The sequence below is a fragment of the Bos indicus genome, chromosome 5, assembly GCF_029378745.1.
Source record: "Bos indicus isolate NIAB-ARS_2022 breed Sahiwal x Tharparkar chromosome 5, NIAB-ARS_B.indTharparkar_mat_pri_1.0, whole genome shotgun sequence".
In the NCBI taxonomy this organism is placed as follows: Eukaryota; Metazoa; Chordata; class Mammalia; order Artiodactyla; family Bovidae; genus Bos; species Bos indicus.
Genome location: NC_091764.1, coordinates 97,709,597 through 97,723,651, shown reverse-complemented (window position 1 = coordinate 97,723,651; position 14,055 = coordinate 97,709,597). Strand labels below are relative to the sequence as shown.

The following is a 14,055-nucleotide window of genomic DNA, read 5'->3' as shown; positions in this document are numbered from 1 at the left end:
AGGGACTGGTCAGACAGAACAGGAAATGAAGAGATGCTGAGATATAAAATGTTTGGATAGATACAATTTCTGTTTTCACAAATTTTACAGGCAACGGAAGTCTGGCAGTGAGACTAGGAGAAGTTCCTTATTCTCTCAGGGGTGTGGGAATAATCTTTACACAGAGGTTCAGGGCTTATGACATTTTGTCATTGCTGTTGGGACCCAGACATTCTGACAGGGACATTTTGATACAAACTGAAGAGCAGTTTAATTTTCATCTATTTTTAAATTATCTGCTATCAGGCAAAACAGACATCTTTACCCTGATTCCTCAGCCCTTCCCCTACCCTTTTCCTCTGAGACTTGCTTAAAACTGTCCTGTTCAAATGGCCTCATAAGGGGAGCCTTTTCAAACTGCTTTATCTCAGAGCTCTAAACCTCAGCAGGCTAGGACATTTTTGTCTGTTCCAGCCCTTCCGGAGGACATGCACTACTATCATGAGTCCTCTTTCTACTAGGGTGGTCCAGAGGCCAGGAAAAGACTTGAGTCTGCTCTGGGCATGGCCAGCGTGACCCCAGGGCCTCCAAACAGGCTTAGTCTCTTGGCTACCAGATGGGAAGTATAGCTGATCATGCCTATGGCGCTGATGTGCCCACCACAATCACCAGTTGCTGCCCATTAAACTACCCAAACTTCTGTTCTTTCCTATTTTCCACTGTCGCACCAGATATGATAGCCCTTAAGTGGCTAATCTGAGCTTCCCAGGTGGTGCTAAAAGAACCTGCCTGCCAGTGCAGGAGAGGCAGGTTCTACCCCTGGGTCAGGAAGATCCCCTGGGGAAGGAAATGGCAACCCACTCCAGTATTCTTGCATGGAAAATTCCAAGGACAGAAAAGCCAGGTGGGCTACAGTCCATTGGATTGCAAAGAGTCAGACATGACTGATGTAACTGCAGCAGCAGGAAGTGGCTAATCTGAACAAGGCTCTTGCTGCTGCTGTTGCTTCAGTTGTGTCCCACTCTGTGTGACCCCATAGACGGCAGCCCACCAAGGCACTGCCGTCCCTGGGATTCTCCAGGCAAGAACACTGGAGTGGGTTGCCATTTCCTTCTCCAGTGCATGAAAGTGAAAAGTAAAAGTGAAGTCGCTCAGTCATTTCCAACTCTTAGCGACCCCATGGTCTGCAGCCTACAAGGCTCCTCCGTCCATGGGATTTTCCAGGCAAGAGTACTGGAGTGGGGTGCCATTGCCAGTGCTCCAAATTCAAGCTGCCTTAACTCATGGAGGAAGATAGATTCCTGAATATCACTTCAGATTTAACAGCTCTTAGGCCCATCAAGACCAGGGCCCCCTCAAGTCCAGCCCCAGAGCCCCTCCTGAGTACTCCAGCTCAGGACGCTTACCAGCCTCTGAGCCTTTACAACACTTCATATTTGCACTACAATTATATACAGGAAATTACCATCATTGTTGGTCTTCTTAATATATTCTTCCAGAGGGACTGTAAGTATCAACTGGATTTACAAGCCAGTTCTCAAAATCTAGTTAACTAATGTAACTGAAATGCCAAAAGTGTTCTATGAAAAATAGTGTTTCTATACCAAAGTACAAACAACAAAGGAAAAAATAAAAGGGACTACATCAAGATTAAAAACATTTCTGCTTCAAAGGATACCATCAAGAGGGTAAAGAGACAACCCACAGGATGGGAAAAAGTAGTTGCAAATTATATATCTGATAAGGGACTTTTATTCAGAATACGTAATAAATTCTTACAAGTCAACAATAAAAGGACAACACCCCCCACCAATTTTTAAAATGGGCAATCAATTTGAACAGACATTTCCGGGACTTCCCTCGTGGTCCGGTGGTTAAGAATCCACCTTGCAATGCAGAGGATGTGGGTTCGATCTCCGGTCAGGGAGCTAAGCCCCCACATGCTGTGGAGCAACTAAGCCCGTGCACCACGACTACTGCGCCTGTGTGCTCTGGAGCGCGTGAGCCACAACTAGAGAGTCAGTGCACTGCAACAGAAGACTGTGCATGACACAGTGAAGATCCCAGTGTCACAGCTAAGACCTGACACAGCCAAATGAATCAGTATTTTTTAAAAACAGACATTTCTCCAAAGAAGATATACAAATGGCCAATGAGCACATGAAAAGATGTTTGCTTGACATCTTCATTTCAACATTCAGTTCAGTTCAGTTCAGTCACTCAGTCGTGTCCGACTCTTTGCAACCCCATGAATCGCAGCACGCCAGGTCTCCCTGTCCATCACCAACTCCCGGAGTTCACTCAGACTCACGTCCATCGAGTCAGTGATGCCATCCAGCCATCTCATCCTCTGTCATCCCCTTCTCCTCCTGCTCCCAATCCCTCCCAGCATCAGAGTCTTTTCCAATGAGTCAACTCTTTGCATGAGGTAGCCAAAGCACTGGAGTTTCAACATTAGGAAAATGCAAATCAAAACCACAATGAGATACCATTTCACACCCACTAGCATGGCTAAAACAAAAAAGACAAGTGTTGGTGAGGATGTGGAGAAATTTGAACCCTCATACATTGCTGGCTGGATTCTAAAATGGTCTGACCTCTTTGGGAGACAATTTGGCAGTTCCTCAAAATGTTAAATGTAGGGTTACCAATTCCACTCTCTGTCTATACCCAGGAAAACAGAAAACAAGCGTTCATGTAAAAGCTTGTACGTGAATGTTCAGAGCAGTATTCATTATTTATAAAGGCCCCAAAGTAGAAACACAGAACTTTTTCCATGATGAATAACGAATGGAAAAACCAAATGTGAAATATCCATACAGTAGAGTAATATTCAGCCATAAAAAGGAATTAAGTATGGACAGATGGATGAACCTTGAAAACATTATGCACAGTGAAAGAAGTCAGACAAAAAGGCCATAAATTGTGTGATCCCATTTATATGAAATGTCCAGAATAGACAAATTGGTAGAGGCAGTGACTTCCTAGGGCTTTGGGGAGAAAGAATGGTGTGTGACTGCTGATGGACACAGTTTCTTTCTGTAGTAATGAAAGTGTTCTAAAATCAGGTAGAGCTGGTGGTTGCACAACTCTGAACACACTAAGAGCCACTGAATTATATATTCTTAAAAGGCAGAATTTTATACTGTATTTCATGAAATCTGTCATTAAAAATAGTGGTTGTAATTCTAATAAGCAAATAAAAAGAAAGAATAAGTTCTATTAATTTTTAATTTGGCTGCTAGTACTAGAGAGAAAAACAATTCCAGTCAGAGAAAACAGATGGATTTTTTGGGGTAGAAATAATAAAGTGAATTTCCAAAGGCTTTAGAATTTTGTGGCCCTAGTTCTTTATCACATGTATTTTCAATTCAAAATTATTAGTTTACTTTTCCAGGTCATCATAAATCCTAATCTTAAGTCTTGGCCACAGTTAGGTTTAATTTGGAGCACAAAGCTAGAAATTAGGAGAGGGAAGGGGAAAAAAAAAAAAAAGGACTAATTTTTTCCAAAGTCAGAGACAGAGTTGCAAAAAATAAAGGATGCTGCTGAAAAAATATTTATGAGTCAATATGATTATGGGAATATGGAGAAGATGTGGATTGACATGTGAGCTCAGTTTCACTGAACAGGAATAAGGGGACACTGGTGGCCAGCCTTCCATTGCCCCAGGGATTTCAGTGGCTCTCTGGAGTGTCCCTGTAGTGGTGTGGAAGGAGAAAAGCTATTCCTAGGCATACCATTTCCAGGAGCGTTGGGGTTCCTAAGTATTATATCTCAGCATTCCACGTCACACAGGAGTGCACCAAATCTTCCCAATGGAACCACAAGCCTATGAAGGCAGGGTTATGTATTTCATTCCCTTCTTTCTCTCTCGTGGTTTCCATTACCTTTACATAAGTCACAGATGCTCAGCCAATACTTGGAGAGCAATGTGTGTGTTAGTTTCTTAGTCATGTCTGACTCTTTGGAGCCCACCAGGCTCATTTGTCCATGGGATTCTCCAGGCAAGAATACTAGCGTGGGTTGCCATTTTCTTCTCCAGGGGATCTTCCTGACCCAAGGATAAACAGGTCTCTCACATTGGAGGCAGATTCTTTATCATTTGAGCCACCAAGGAAGCCCTGGAGAGCAATAATTAATTAGTCAAATCAGTGAATAGTGACTGTATCCACAAAGCATACCAAACAAGCCACAATTTGATTTTCATTTATTCCTTGGCCCTTTTTGCCTCACTTGAAGCACTATTCATGTAGCTATCCTGTGGTCCTGCAACCTCACCCCTTCTACCGCACCTTGAAAGGAGAGGTTAGCAAACTCCATAGTCATCAACCTTTTTGAATTTAAATACAACATCAACGACTCTTCCCATCTAGACTCTTCCCATACTCAACCCTGAGTGTGTAATGTAAGTCCTTAGCTGGTGTTTTCCTTTCAGGCTCATACCAAGGATGCTAGTCACCTTTCCAAACCCTCCCCCAACTCTAACACGTCTCCATGCCTCGGGTCAGGCTTGGGATAAGAAAGCAGAGTTAACAGGCATATGTTTTCACTTCAATACTGAATCAAATTTGGAATTCTAAAAATTTATTTCTCTTTTTCCCCTTCTAGGAGAAAATACTTAGGATGCCACACGAAGAAGTAGACTGAAACATCAGAGGATTTGTAACCTGGAATACTCATGGTCCAGTTCTGGTCTTGTGTACATCGGTCTCAGCACAGACTACGGGAGAAAACACAAATGGAAAAGGTCGATGGAGCCCCAAAGGTTGAAAAGCCATTACTCCTGCAAGTTAAGAGGCATCAGCAGAGACCTTGACTGTTTCCGGCTCCTAGGATGTAGAGCATAGCCTCCGGCATCCATGTTTTCAGGTTGTCCAGTGAGTATGCAAGGAAGTCTAGGAAGACAAGTGATAACCTTCTGTTCAAATGCTTACAACAGAAACCATCACCCAACCTCTGCTGGCCACTTTAGGGAAAGTGCGTGCCACATACTTGTTGACCTCATGAAGGTGAAATGATAAATGGTGCATGTGCTTACTCTCTGGTTTCTAGTACTGTTTATTTTTCAAAGTTCACTTGAGATGGTCTGACCTTGTTTCAAGCCTGCCTTTAGGCTGATGTAGCTGTTCATGTTGGTAGACAGAGGTCAAAGAGACTCTCGAGTTTATGGCCAGCCTGGGGAGCGACTGCCTGATCTGCCTTTTTTGGCTCCCTTCTCTGGACAATTCTTTGGCAGTTCGAAAAACTTGTATTTGGCAGAAAACGATTATTTCTGTCACCCTCAACTATCTCAGTGACCTCATCTCTACTTCTAGAGGTTTCTAGAACTTTGTTATTTTGGGGGCTAGTGTAATGATTAGTGCTTGGTAAAATAAATGAGTGGAAAGACAACTGTTTAAAGAGTACGTTTATGGTTAAAATAAACTGTAAGTAAAAGCATATGATTTCTGTGAGGATCATAGAAGTTAATTTATATCAAGTGCTTAGAAAAGTGCTTGTGATTTAATGCTGTGTTTACTTATGTCCACTACTGTGTGCTGCCCTCTGCTAAGCTGAAAACGTCTTCTCCTCTCAAAGCTGTCACTATTTGTTTTTCTGAAATTGACACTGTTTCAAGTGAGGTTTTTTAGTATGTGAAGTATGTTCCATAGTAGGTGTTTAAGGCAAAAAACAATTTTAAGAAATACTATCAAATTATGGTCTTCCCTGGTGGCTCAAATAAAGAATCCACCTGCCAATGCAGGAGATGCAGGTTCCATCCCTGGGTTGGGAAGATCCCCTGGAGAAGGTAATGGCAACCCGCTCCAGTATTCTTGCCTGGAGAATTCCACGGAGAGAGGAGCCTGGCGGGCTACAGTCCATGGGATCCCAAAGAGTCAGTGCTATCAAATTAGTCTTACAACAAATTTCTGGCTCTCCAGTATCCAGCATGTAGCCTGATGTAAAACAAGAGTTTAATAGACCTTTGATGAACAAATAAATGAATGAGTTAATCAGACATTTTCATCTTCAAGGGAAAGCCAGAGCTATCTATTATGGCATGCTTCACTACTTTACCCTTCTGGATAAAAATGAGTTATTCTCTTTTATTTTCTTCCCCTACACTGAAACTCAGACATTTTAGGGAGAAAGGAGTTTCCCTTTACAGAGGGAGACACTAGAGATCACTTCCTCTTTATTCCAAACTATCTGCAGTCCCCCAAATGTATGACATAACCTCGTACCTCTGAGCCTCATAACAGCATTTTCTCCACTTGGACTGTTCTTGTTGGTCAGTCCTCTTTCCCCTGTTTTCCCTATTGCAACTCATTCCAGCCCATTTTCCAAATTTGCATCTTCATTTTCTCAAAGAAGCATTTACTAACCTTCCCTGGGCCACCATTTGGAAAGGCCATTTGGATGCCTTTCCTCATAAAGATGTTCCATAACACCCTGTAGAGAGACATTATACCTAATATATTTTATACTCATAAAAATAAGTCTTTTGCACTGGATTATATAAATTATTTTGTAAACAAGTATTATGTCTGGGCTTCCCTGGTGGTTCAGTAGTAAAGAATCTGAGTGCAATGCAAGACACCTGGGTTCAATCCTTGGGTCAGGAAGATCCTCGGGAGAAGGATGGCAACCCACTCCAGTATTCTTGCCTGTGAAATCCCATGGACACAGGAGCCTGGAGGGCTACAGTCCATGGGGTCACAAAAGAGTCGGACACAACTCAGGGACTAAACAACAAGTATTAGGTCTACTTTAACTTTGTAAAAGCTTGGCACATTTTCAGTGCACAATTGCAGAATCACACCCTAGCTCACTGCTATAACCTATAAATCAGTAAGGACAAAGCACGGCCGAAGGTATGTGTACTTTTAACAACCATTCCAAGTGTTCCAGTATCATCTGCAGCTTCAAGATAAGATGAAGGACTAGTAACTGAATTTAATCTCCCGCTAAAAACAACTGGAAGAACCCATGGGATTTATGAAAGAACAGTTATCAACACACTGTGCATCAGGTAATGAAGGATTGGTCCCTGAGAGATAAGAAAAAAAGTGAGCCCAATGACTGCCCTAGATTACTGCAGGTAAAGAGTTCCCAGGCCACGTTACAGAAAAGGGAGCCCTCACAGGGCTGAGCATTCTCCCTGGAGAGAGAAGGCAGAGCCTGGAAGTGCAAAAAGGCCAAGGCAGCTCAAATTTGCAGGGCAAATGGAGAGAAGAAAATGGCACACAAAGTTTGAGAGATCTGCAGACAGTTCCCCTTAAGTTTTCAGATGAATGCTCATCAACACATGCGTGTGAAGAAGTTACCCAAGGCTTGGGAAAGAAATGCCTGAAAATACAAAGCTGAATACTCTCTTCCAGGCTCACACAGGGTTGGGAGCAGGGCCTATTTCCACTAACCAGAAAGGAAAAACCTCAAAATTCTCATGCCAATAGGCAGGGTATAAAGAATAATTTTGCCTCAGTAGTGGGGAAAAAATTAGCCGTAGACTAAACATACTTATAGTTCTCTCCAACAAAAGCGAAGAGCAAGTACCAAAAGGATTAAGCTGTTATCATGTAATTTAGCTATGTTCCAGAACAAAGCTCAAGAATCCTCAAAGGATCACAAAAATATACAACACCCAACAAGGTAACAATCACAATCTTTAGTATCTAATACAAAATGACAAGGCATGTAAAGAAGCAGGAAAATTAGGCCCATATAATGAGGGGAAAGTTACACACACACAATGATACAGTTGATAGAACTATTAAAAGACATCAAAACCATCCTGATTGTGTTCTGTTTGTTCAACAAGCCAGAGGAAAGATAAATATGACTCAAATCAAACTCCTAGGGAAGAAATCTATAACTCCAAGATGAAAAATACATTGGATTGGATTAATAGCAGACTAGACACTGTAAAAGAGTAGATAAGTAAACTTGAAGACAGAGCAATAGATTCAAAATAAAACACAAAGAAATAAGACTGGGGGCGGGCAGAGGGGGTAGGACAACAGAGCAACAGTGACTTGGGAAGTGATTTCTACCAGCCTAACAGACTGGTTCCAAATAGGAAAAGGAGTACGTCAAGGCTGTATATTGTCACCCTGCTTATTTAACTTATATGCAGAGTACATCATGAGAAACGCTGGGCTGGAAGAAGCACAAGCTGGCATCAAGATTGCCGGGAGAAATATCAATAACCTCAGATATGCAGATGACACCACCCTTATGGCAGAAAGTGAAGAGGAACTAAAAAGCCTCTTGATGAAAGTGAAAGAGGAGAGTGAAAAAGTTGGCTTAAAGCTCAACATTCAGAAAACTAAGATCATGGCATCTGGTCCCATCACTTCATGGGAAATAGATGGGGAAACAGTGGAAACGGTGTCAGACTTTTATTTTTTGGGGCTCCAAAATCACTGCAGATGGTGATTGCAGCCATGAAATTAAAAGATGCTTACTCCTTGGAAGGAAAGTTATGACCAACCTAGATAGCATATTGAAAAGCAGAGACATTACTTTGCCAACAAGGTCCATCTAGTCAAGGCTATGATTTTTCCAGTGGTCATGTATGGATGTGAGAGTTGGACTGTGAAGAAAGCTAAGCGCCGAAGAATTGATGCTTTTGAACTGTGGTGTTGGAGAAGACTCTTGAGAGTCCCTTGGACTGCAAGGAGATCCAACCAGTCCATTCTGAAGGAGATCAGTCCTGAGTGTTCTTTGGAAGGAATGATGCTAAAGCTGAAACTCCAGTACTTTGGCCACCTCATGCAAAGAGTTGACTCATTGGAAAAGACTGATGCTGGGAGGGATTGGGGGCAGGAGGAGAAGGGGACGACAGAGGATGAGATGGCTGGATGGCATCACTGACTCGATGGATGTGAGTTTGAGTGAACTCTGGGAATTGGTGATGTACAGGGAGGCCTGGCATGCTGCAATTCATGGGGTCACAAAGAGTTGGACAAGACTGAGTGATTGCACTGAACTGAACAATTTGAAGATTTTCCAAATTTGAGGAAAACTATAAACCTACAGAGCCAAGAAACTCAATGAATGCCAAGCAACAACAACAACAACCCCCAAAATGTAGAAAACTACACTAAGGTACATCTTAACTGCTCAAAGCCAATGATGATGAAAAAAAAATCTTAAAAGTAGACAGAGAAAAAGGTACACTACCTACAGAGAAACAAGAATAAAAATGACAGCAAATTTTCTTGATAAACAATACAAGACTGAAGAAGATTAATAACTTTAAAGCATGAAAAGAAAAAAGCAAACTTGTCAGCATAGAACTCTATACAACAAAAAGATGATTTTTTTTTTTAAATTAAACATTTTTTAACAGGGCAACTTCATTAATTTAACAGCATCTACAAAAATCCTATAATTATTAGGGTCCTAAGTTGCTTCTGTCACGTCTGACTCTTTGCAACCCCATGGACTGTAGCCTACTAGGCTCCTCTGTCCTTGGGATTTTCCAGGCAAAAATACTGGAGTGGATTGCCATTTCCTTCTCCAAGGGATCTTCCAGACCCAGGGATTGAATCCACATCTCTTAGGTATCCGGCATTGGCAGGCAGGTTCTTTACCATTAGTGCTGCCTGGGAAGCCCAATTATTAGGATATTGATGGTAAAACACAGGTTGCTTCCCCTTAGGTCAGCAAAAAGATGACTGTAAAAAGGCAGAAGGAAAATTATATCAAATAGAAATCTCAAAGAACAGTGGGCACTGGAAATGATAAGTATGATAAAATACTCTTATTTGAATCTCTTAAGATAATGGACCATTTAAAGAAAAAATAAAAACAACATATTGTAGGATTTATAACATATGTAGAATAAAATGTGTGATAATAATAGTACAGGGATGTGGAGAGAGAGATGGAAATATAATTGCAAGATTCCATGCTCTACATGAAGCTTATAATTTCATTTAAAAGTAGCCTGTGGTAAGTTTAAAATGTATACTGTACATCTAAAAACATCACTAAAATATGCACATACATATACACTTACACAAGACTTAACAGTTCATAAACCAACAGATGACAAATCTAATTTACAGCAATTTTATTGTCCAGTAGTATTCTGGCTATGGAGAAGGAAATGGCTGCCCACTCTAGTTTTCTCACCTGGAGAATTCTATGGACAGATAAACCTGGCAGGTTATGATCCATGGGATCACAAAGAGTCGGACACGACTGAGTGACTAACACACACATTCTGGCTAAAGAATCTAGCGCTTTCTGCTGGGAGGCCATGGCTTGAGCCATTTGTTACTATTCCCATAGTAAAAAGAAAATTTAATAGTTGTAAGAGAAGAACTTGAGATCGTAAGGTTGCAGGTGGCAGCTCCCAGCAGACACTGCTTTGAGAATGGCTAGTAGCATCACTGAGCCTGACACAGGTCACAAAATTCAAGTTCTCATCTCACCTCTCCATTCACATCCAAAACAGCCACCCAGCTCCACCCCAGATGCCTGAACCACAGCCACACCACTCTGACTTTCAAATGAATTCCCTTCCTTGATGGCAGATATACAATGCATGATGGACAGGCCACAAAATAGGCCATGCTGATCAGAATAAAGTTCAAGTTAAATCATGTATGAGCCAGAATGACTTTTCCATAACTCAACATGTGAAGATTTCTTCGATTGTTTCCCCGTATGTTTGCAAATCTTTTGATATATCAGAATATTTGTCCCTCAGTGCTAGAGTGGTTGCTACCTGCCCTGGGTCCATAACATCCCTCAGGGATAGGCCTCCTCTTTGATCATATATTTATATATAATTTATATAAATATACATATATAAATCTGCCCCAATAAATATACATATCTGCCTAGTTGTCCATGTTGGGGGAAAATTAATCAGAATCAGTGAAACCACACAGAGGTATGCTAATGGATAAATATTTTATAAGCTATACATTTTACCAATTATGCTGAATTATAACACAAATATTGTATATGTGCTTTTAGCAGTAGACTTGCAGTGAAATATGTCATGAGTAGTTATGATAATAATTCATAATTCTCTGTGACAACTTCACTAGAGAATTTTCTTACCATCCTAACCATTGAGGGCAATGGTACGTTTAGAAGTAATGTATGTTTATTTTTTTTTTAATTTTATTTTATTTTTAAACTTTACATAATTGTATTAGTTTTGCCAAATATCAAAATGAATCCGCCACAGGTATACATGTGTTCCCCATCCTGAACCCTCCTCCCTCCTCCCTCCCCATACCATTCCTCTGGGTCGTCCCAGTGCACTAGCCCCAAGCATCCAGTATCGTGCATCGAACCTGGACTGGCAACTCGTTTCTTACATGATATTTTACATGTTTCAATGTCATTCTCCCAAATCTTCCCACCCTCTCCCTCTCCCACAGAGTCCATAAGATTGTTCTATACATCAGTGTCTCTTTTGCTGTCTCGTACACCGGGTTATTGTTACCATCTTTCTAAATTCCATATATATGCATTAGTATACTGTATTGATGTTTTTCCTTCTGGCTTACTTCACTCTGTATAATAGGCTCCAGTTTCATCCACTTCATTAGAACTGATTCAAATGTATTCTTTTTAATGGCTGAGTAATACTCCACTGTGTATATGTACCACAGCTTTCTTATCCATTCATCTGCTGATGGACATCTAGGTTGCTTCCATGTCCTGGCTATTATAAACAGTGCTGTGATGAACATTGGGGTACACGTGTCTCTTTCCCTTCTGGTTTCCTCAGTGTGTATGCCCAGCAGTGGGATTGCTGGATCATAAGGCAGTTCTATTTCCAGTTTTTTAAGGAATCTCCACACTGTTCTCCATAGTGGCTGTACTAGTTTGCATTCCCACCAACAGTGTAAGAGGGTTCCCTTTTCTCCACACCCTATCCAGCATTTATTATTTGTAGACTTTTGGATCGCAGCCATTCTGACTGGTGTGAAATGGTACCTCATAGTGGTTTTGATTTGCATTTCTCTGATAATGAGTGATGTTGAGCATCTTTTCATGTGTTTGTTAGCCATCTGTATGTCTTCTTTGGAGAAATGTCTATTTAGTTCTTTGGCCCATTTTTTGATTGGGTCATTTATTTTTCTGGAGTTGAGCTGTAGGAGTTGCTTGTATATTTTTGAGATTAGTTGTTTGTCAGTTGCTTCATTTGCTATTATTTTCTCCCATTCTGAAGGCTGTCTTTTCACCTTGCTAATAGTTTCCTTTGATGTGCAGAAGCTTTTAAGGTTAATTAGGTCCCATTTGTTTATTGTTGCTTTTATTTCCAATATTCTGGGAGGTGGGTCATAGAGGATCCTGCTGTGATGTATGTCAGAGAGTGTTTTTCCTATGTTCTCCTCTAGGAGTTTTATAGTTTCTGGTCTTACGTTTAGATCTTTAATCCATTTTGAGTTTCTTTTTGTGTATGGTGTTAGAAAGTGGTCTAGTTTCATTCTTTTACAAGTGGTTGACCAGATTTCCCAGCACCACTTGTTAAAGAGATTGTCTTTAATCCATTGTATATTCTTGCCTCCTTTGTCAAAGATAAGGTGTCCATATGTGCGTGGATTTATCTCTGGGCTTTCTATTTTGTTCCATTGATCTATATTTCTGTCTTTGTGCCAGTACCATACTGTCTTGATAACTGTGGCTTTGTAGTAGAGCCTGAAGTCAGGTAGGTTGATTCCTCCAGTTCCATTCTTCTTTCTCAAGATCGCTTTGGCTATTCGAGGTTTTTTTGTATTTCCATACAAATTGTGAAATTATTTGTTCTAGCTCTGTGAAGAATACTGTTGGTAGCTTGATAGGGATTGCACTGAATCTATAAATTGCTTTGGGTAGTATACTCATTTTCACTATATTGATTCTTCCAATCCATGAACATGGTATATTTCTCCATCTATTAGTGTCCTCTTTGATTTCTTTCACCAGTGTTTTATAGTTTTCTATATATAGGTCTTTAGTTTCTTTAGGTAGATATATTCCTAAGTATTTTATTCTTTCCGTTGCAATGGTGAATGGAATTGTTTCCTGCCGAGGTCCAGCCCCAGCTGATCCAGGGTATTCGAAGGGGAGACGGCGTTGGTGACTATTTATTTATTTATCAAAGATATAAAGAGTAATAGCATGAGGATAGCTCAGTAGGAAAATTCAGTGGAGAAAAGAGGCTGAGTAGCTTGGTTTACACGGGAGACCAATAAAACTTCAAGACAAGAAGTTTGCACCACTTACGTAGGCCGCAGGCGCCCTCTCGAATAGTGGAAGGTGCCCCACCCTAGACACCTTCTCTAGTGGGTCTTAGAAGCCCAGGCATAATTAGTAAGCATGGTGGGTTCCGCACTCCAGATGGAGACTTCAGCCAGAATTTAAAGGGAAGAATGACATGGGGAGACCAAGCGCTGATGAGCAAGGCCCATAGCTTTATTTTTAACAGGGGCTTTTATACCCTAAGTTACACATAGAGGATAATAGGGGATGCAAAGTCAGCAGTCTTTGATTCTTATCAAAAACCAGGGTTTCTTTCCTGCAAATTTATCGTATACAAATGGTTTAGGTGATTTACATCATCTTCTGGCCAGAAGGCCTATTAACATTTTATGACTCTTGACAAGGACTTATCAACAAAGACTTATTTTCTCTAAGAGTAATTATTTTAAGGTTTGGCGCCATCTTCCAAAGATAAAATTGCATTCCTATAGGGTGGATGTGTAATGGGTTTACAACAAAGGAAAGAATATATTACCTTAAGGGTCTAAAGTTACTAGCACCAAGGCCACTACTTATTTTTTCTACATACCAACTATATTAATACACATTCAAGGATACAATTCAGGGGATGTGAAAACTTGGCAACAATCATTGGCTCATCAATGAAATCCTTTACTAGTTTATTCTGACAGTTTCTAACTCTCTGAGAGGTTCTAAGCTATTTGAATATCTTAAGCTTCCTATGCCTCTCGAGGCTGGGAGACTGTAAACAATCCTATGCACAGCTGTAGGAGTCTGGGTAAACTTGTCAGGCGAGTTAGAGAGCCATCTGAGGGGTTTGGATTTAAACACTCCTAATTGCCCAGGAACTTTATT

At 40.8% G+C, this 14,055-nt stretch overlaps 1 protein-coding gene across 6 annotated transcripts in view; it reads left to right on the top strand.

The window, feature by feature from the left end:
- Positions 1 to 5,373, top strand: part of BCL2L14 (BCL2 like 14) — a 36,620-nt gene extending 31,247 nt beyond the window's left edge. For all 6 annotated transcript variants that reach the window (XM_070790071.1, XM_070790075.1, XM_070790070.1 and 3 more), the window contains one exon: positions 4,591 to 5,373. In XM_070790071.1, coding sequence (XP_070646172.1) covers positions 4,591 to 4,629 — 39 coding nt within the window. In that variant the 3' untranslated portion in view covers positions 4,630 to 5,373. The remainder of the gene's footprint in view (positions 1 to 4,590) is intronic.
- The last annotated feature ends 8,682 nt before the right edge of the window (positions 5,374 to 14,055 follow it).